Raw genomic sequence first — 6,829 nt, 5'->3', positions numbered from 1 at the left:
GTTCTAGTTCAGTTCTAGTTCAGTTCTAGTTCAGTTCTAGTTCAGTTCTAGTTCAGTTCTAGTTCAGTTCTAGTTCAGTTCTTGTTCAGTTCTAGTGCAGTTCTAGTTAAGTTCTAGTTCAGTTCTAGTTCTAGTATAGTTCTAGTTCAGTTCTAGTTCAGTTCTAGTTCAGTTCTAGTTCAGTTCTAGTTCAGGTCTAGTTCAGTTCTAGTTCAGTTCTAGTTCAGTTATAGTTCAGTTCTAGTTCAGTTCTAGTTCAGCTCTAGTTCAGTTCTAGTTCAGTTCTAGTTCAGTTCTAGTTCAGCTCTAGTTCAGTTCTAATTCAAATTTTGTTCAGTTCTATAATTTGATCAGTAAATTTTTTTTCAGTTCTTTGGAAGTTATTATAACAAATTTGTTTACATTAAATTGTAGTTCTTTTTACACAAAAAGCAAAGAGATTAAAAAAATACATAATAAATGTATTTTTGCAAACATATTAAAAACATGACAAATTTGTTAAAAAAGAAAACAAAAATTCATATTCATTCAACCTTCACCTTCCAAGGAAATTAAAAATAAAATTAACGAAAAAACACATTTATCTTGTCACAGCGGGCTAATGAACTACATAGTATTTTGGAAAAATAAGAAAGATTTTTTTTGTGTTGGATTTTTTTTTTTATAAAATTAAATATTTTATAAAAACAACTTAGGATTATTTAAACTGTTTTCATTTTTCAAAATATCTTACACCAACAAATAAACAAATCAAATTGAAGACAAAAATCAACACTGTTTTTATTGTTACATTGATCTCGTTTCCAAATACAGAATGGAGCCAACAAAAACACAACGAAAATCAACAGAAATTAATGAAAAAGAAATGAAAAACTGTTGACGTTGGTTAAAAAGTCTCCCCTTTGAAAAAACCACACAATCAATTATTGCGGCGAATGGCCCTCGATAACTCGATCATTTTCTCTTACAAAAAACAGATGTTAGTCGTACACAGGCAAAATAGAAATTCCCACTCGCTTAATATTGAAAAATGTATTGTAATGCTATACATTTCAAAATAGTATAGAATTTGGTAGTAAAAATCACAATATGTTGTTCCATTTTTACAATTCACACGATTCCCTTTTCAGTTCGTGTAAAATACACGAAGAACAAGAGTTTTCCATTTAGTCAGCAAGAACAACAAATATGTTTTTTAAATTTCCCCAAAATCATAAAAGAACCAGAGCAAAATGTTTTCTATTAATTGCACGTTGTCTCACTCTGTCACACTCTTTTACTCCACGAAAATAATATATTGTACATAAAGCAATAAAAACAGGCTATAATAAATACACTTGATTCATTTTATTAAATTTTTTATTTATGTATTAGATAAGAATAAAGAGATAGTTACGTTTATATCTGTGGAGGTTTCCCATTGAGTGCCCAGATACATATGTATATCTCTTGTAGCTAAAATGCACTTTACTCTCTCATTCTATGGTACTCTACAGTAGCCAGAGGATTTCGGATGTTTTTTGATATACTAATCATTTGTTAGCTTTAGGGAATTAAGAATGAGTAAAAATGATATTAACATGATTCCTAAGATAAGGAATCATGGAAGATAAATCTGTTGCTCTCAATATTCTGGGTGATATAAAGATTATGGCAAGTAAAGTTGGGTACCGACTAGCATTGGTCTAGAGATGTTTTCTAATATGAAGTAATATAATAACTGATCTAAACTGAACTAAAACTGATTTAAAACTGATTTAGAACTGATTTAGAACTGAACTAGAACTATACTAGAACTAAACTAGAACTGAACTAGAACTGAACTAGAACTGAACTAGAACTGAACTAGAACTGAACTAGAACTGAACTAGAACTGAACTAGAACTGAACTAGAACTGAACTAGAACTGAAATAGAACTGAACTAGAACTGAACTAGAGCTGAACTAGAACTGAACTAGAACTGAACTAGAACTGAACTAGAACTGAACTAGAACTGAACTAGAACTGAACTAGAACTGAACTAGAACTGAACTCGAAATAAACTAACTAGTTAGTTAGTTATTTAGTTAGTAAGTACTTTAATTTTGCTATTATGGTTTAGAAACAAACTAAAAACAATGATCCAAACGATAAGCGCTTAACTGAAACTAAATTAAAATCCACAGTCCATAATGAAGTCAGGCTTTTTTTTAAACTGAAGGAAGATTGTCTTACAGTTTTTTGAATAAAATTTCGTTCAAATGTATCTTCCTTTAGTGTGCTTTATATTCGACCACTCTCGTTCTCAAAACATTCACCTCCCTTGATCTTTAATTTTATCTGTTTCGTTTAGAATAGAATACTAACATCAATGCTGCTGCGTGTTCGCCACTCTATTTAGCCGTAGGATTGAGATTGTTTTGTATTTTTAATGTGTTTTTTTTTTTCTTATTTTTTCAATATTTTCCTAAAAGTCATTTAAATTTTAAATAAACATACGGTCAAACAGTTGAGATTTTTAAGGCGAGAAAGTCGAAAGAAAAACATTGCGTTTCAAAAACAAAAACTATACAAAATCGAAAAAATACAAATTCTTAAGTGAAAGAAAATTTTGAGAGAGTAAGATCGTGCCGACTCGAATATTAAAAGAAAAAAGAATCCCAAAGATTATTGGCCAAAATAGAAAATTCCAAGCAAAAAAGTTTAGTCGGTCAAACGCGGGCGGTATACATACGTTAAACGGTTGGAAAATACGTTTTGAAGCCAAAAAAAAGCCAAATAAAAGAAAATTATTCAAAATTATTATTGAATAATTTATTAATACAAAGAATATAATATTAATTGTTTTTATTTTAAATATATTACAAACAAGTATTAATAAAAATGGCGGATGTTGAAATTATTCAAAACGTAACGGAAGTTAAGAAATCGAAAAAAGTTAAGAAAACTTCAAAACGTCGTGAATCGGAAGTTCAAATAACCGAAGTTGAACAGACCAATGAAGAGAGGGGGTACGTGTCGTTGAAAGTGTTAATTTGATAAAATTCATTTAGAGTTTTTTGTTTAATGTGATTCCATAAAAAAGGAACAAATTGAATGTAATTTTTGGTGAAACTTTGTGGAAAGACAGAATTGAAATATGTTGCTTTTAAGTGGATCTGTTTAAGAATATGTTTTTAATTAGGATTTGAAAAATTTTCAATATTAAAGTTTGTTGAATCTTTTAAAAAATTGAATTTTGCATTGACATTTTTTCCGTTAGAAGCCTAAGGTCCTTTTATAAGCGAGTTATTCTCAATTGATTGATCGTTCTTTTGATCGATCAGTTGTGCTTGGTGATAGAGAATTTCGATATTCTTTTTTCTTCACTTTTTTTATGAAATAAAAAATTTTAATTAAAAGTTTTTCGCTTAGAAACTGAAATGGTTTTTATTAGCAGATTGATCTTTTAATCGATCAAATGTCCTTAGGACAAAGTTTTTAAGAACGACAAATTGATATTTATCGAAATATTGTTGATTTTTTAATACTTTTATAATTTTTTTTAATTTTAAAAGAAATGCTTAAGTTTAGATTTGTATTTAGTGAAGTGTTTATAAAACGATTGAACTTCCTTTTTTTAAGGACTTACGTGACTTCATAAGTAGCATACCATTACTGAGTGCTTACTGTTAGCAAGACAAAACAGCAATGTCAGCAATACTGAATAATTTTGCTTAAAGAAATTTAAATTATAAATAAAATATTGAAAACTTTTCAAACAAAACATTAAAATTTCAAAATTTTCTTCATGTCATTTTCTTCATCATTATAAGTGTTTCATGTCAAAATAAAAATTATTTCAAATTTTCAAAACTCAACATTTTACATAAAATTTTGATTAATACAAAACTGAAGACGTATGATCCAAATTGATAAGATTCAATTTGAATTCGAATATGTCTCTCTGGGTTCTTTAAACCTTTTCTTGGTTTCTCAAACATTTATGCTCTAAGAGAAGTGCTTAAGAATTCAGATTCAAACAAACAAAATCTACAAAATTCTCAACTCTTTAAACCCAGAAATATAACTCAAATGAATTCAAAAAAAATTAAACATTTAAAACAATAAAAAACTTAAAATGAATTTTACAAACGACACGTAACCCCTTTCAAAACTAAACAAAAGGTATTGGAAATATTTAAACAATAATTAAATAAAAAAACATAAAAAGTTACACTAATTTTTAAACAAAAAGAAACACACAACACTTTAAATAAACAAAAAAACACACAAAATGAAAATCACTAAAACAAACACCAAACACAAAAGTGAAAATTTTATTGAAAAAATATATAAAAAAAGAAAATTTGTAAAAAGAAATATTGAAAATTTTCTAAAAGTGCTTAATTTTGAAATAAAATTTCTAAAATCCTACACAACTTACCTTACCAAATACACAAAATTAAAGGATTACACTTAACTCTACTCACTATCTACCAAAATTACAACTCTGTTCTATCAACAAATACTCACCACTCTCTATACTCTACTACACTTCACCACAAAACAAAACAAACCAAACTTCTACTCTATTCTACTCTGCTACAAAATGTTTAACCACCATTTTCTAAAAACTTACAAAACTATAACCTTTAAAACAAAAAAAAAATCCCTTAAAAAAACTCAAAAAAAAAAAAAACAAATGAAAATGTGAAATTATAAACGCAAAATCTGGATTACAATATTCCCCAATCTCTTCTATCTATCTTTTTTTACAGTTAATTTTCAGTGGTGAATATACTAAGGCCATGGATAAGGATTGGCATTCGGGCCACTTCTGTTGCTGGCAATGTGATGAAAGCCTTACCGGCCAACGTTATGTAATACGTGATGATCATCCCTATTGCATCAAGTGTTACGAGAATGTGTTCGCCAACACTTGTGAAGAGTGCAACAAGATCATCGGTATCGATTCCAAGGTGAGTAAAATGTACTCTCTCTTTTCAAAATGCATTAAATCTGTATAATAGAAATAGAAACACTTTTCATAATTACATCATTTTTAGGGGATATTTTTAAATTAAATTCTCTTTAGTAATTGTATGACGAAATGTGAATTCCATTGCAGGCAAATCGCCACCAGCTAGTCCAATTTAATTTTAGTTTTGCTCAGAGCGAGAAAAAAATTCTGTCTGCGATTTTGTAAATGAAAATTAATGAACTGCAGCCATAAATATGAAGACAGCAAAAATACACATATGATTTAAACTTTTCATTAATTGTTTTTTCTAAAATGTTTTAGAAATTTAGAAATATAAATATTGGTACATTCCTGAAAGATTATATGAAAATTTACTTTGAGTTAATTTTCAAACTTTTGAGATTTTTTGATATTTCCTTTTGTAGTACTTAAAAATCCTGAAAAACTAGTAAACTTACACAAAGGGAAAGATAAATATACACACCTGGTACCAAATTGACACCAAAGTGTTTATGATTTTTCAATAACCGACACACAATCCATTAACAATAGTTAACTTAACACGTTTGTTAAAATTTAGACAACAGATGTGTATAAAATTGAGATTTCGACAACGAATTGTTGCAAAGTTGACAACGCTGTATTGTCAATTTTGTATAAGGCGTATACATATTTCTTTTTCCTTCTGTGTAGAAACCGAAGAGATATCCCTAGGTCACTATCAAACTGTTGTACGCTCTTTTTATGAAAAATATTTTTTACTGAATTTCAGAAACTCAGTTTTCTGGCCGTAATTACTAAAAATTTTCCAATCAGTTTTATTGGGGAAGGTATTTACGTAAAAACATAACTTTTAACATACTTGGATCTAATTTCGACGAATGTCTGACAGTGGCAAAGAAAGTGCTCTTACGTTTCATTGTCCTTTCCATATGCTCCATATTTGCCTGAATCCGTACGACTAATTTTATATAAACGAGCTGTGTGTCTACTTGAATACGTACCATCATACTAATCACCGACTTGCTAATTTTGAGAATATGGCTCATCTTGCACTTATCAGGGTCACCCTATAAGATCTTTGTGGTTCTGCCCAAGAGGTCTTATGGATCTTAACTACTTCAAGAGAATTGTTAAACAAATAGTTTTTTCAATTATATATAAGTAATTCATTGATTCAACATATACAATTTATGGATCCGTAAAGTATATCCTTCTGAAACTTTGTTTCAATAGACGGACCGTCAGATATCAAAAAATTACTCGCCGATTATTACAATTCAAAATATATCTTAATAGAACCACATATACTTTGGTGAAAGATATATAAACAAATTTTCCGATTTGAATTTTTCATTTCACTGAAAACCCTATTCAGACTCTTACATTTAAATCCCTCTATGATGATCCATTTCCATGTATGATCACCATGCCCTTAACAAAAGTTATTGGTTCCATTTAAAGTTGCCTATGTCCTATATCAGCTTAATCTCAAAAGTACTCCTTTGCAAAACATACCAGAGTAGAGGATCCAAAATGGAAATATTGGACCAAAACAATCAACTTGGTCCATTCCTGCAATACAGACGCAGACCTGCATGGTTAGTCTTCTTCAATACATAATGCATATGCAAATGAAAGGTCTTGCGAATATTTTTCTTATTTTATTCCTTTTATGAGATGAGCCAATTATTGTAAACCGATAATAAGGACCCATATACATCGAAATGATAAAGCGAATAGTGAATTTGTAATTCCGTATGTAAAACATCGAATTATTGATCGTTAATTGTAAAAAATCACAGATTTGAATGAAGGTTTCATTTAGCTTTTCAAAATGGATTCTATGAGATTGTTACTGATAAGTGATAGATCGAAATATAAGT

General features: G+C 29.0%; 1 protein-coding gene across 2 annotated transcripts in view; it reads left to right on the top strand.

Annotated features, from left to right (window-relative positions):
- LOC111686260 (four and a half LIM domains protein 2) overlaps positions 1 to 6,829 on the top strand; it is a 52,190-nt gene that overhangs the window by 21,201 nt on the left and 24,160 nt on the right. Inside the window, exons 1-2 of one of the 2 annotated variants that reach the window (XM_023448611.2) lie at positions 2,489 to 2,991; positions 4,752 to 4,941. In XM_023448611.2, the coding sequence (XP_023304379.1) occupies positions 2,864 to 2,991; positions 4,752 to 4,941 (318 nt within the window). In that variant the 5' untranslated portion in view covers positions 2,489 to 2,863. Of the gene's footprint in view, positions 1 to 2,488; positions 2,992 to 4,740; positions 4,942 to 6,829 lie in introns of those variants that run through there. The other variant, XM_023448610.2, reaches the window with a different exon arrangement.

The sequence above is a fragment of the Lucilia cuprina genome, chromosome 5, assembly GCF_022045245.1.
Source record: "Lucilia cuprina isolate Lc7/37 chromosome 5, ASM2204524v1, whole genome shotgun sequence".
Lineage (NCBI taxonomy): Eukaryota > Metazoa > Arthropoda > Insecta > Diptera > Calliphoridae > Lucilia > Lucilia cuprina.
This window is presented reverse-complemented; position numbering and strand designations above follow the sequence as displayed.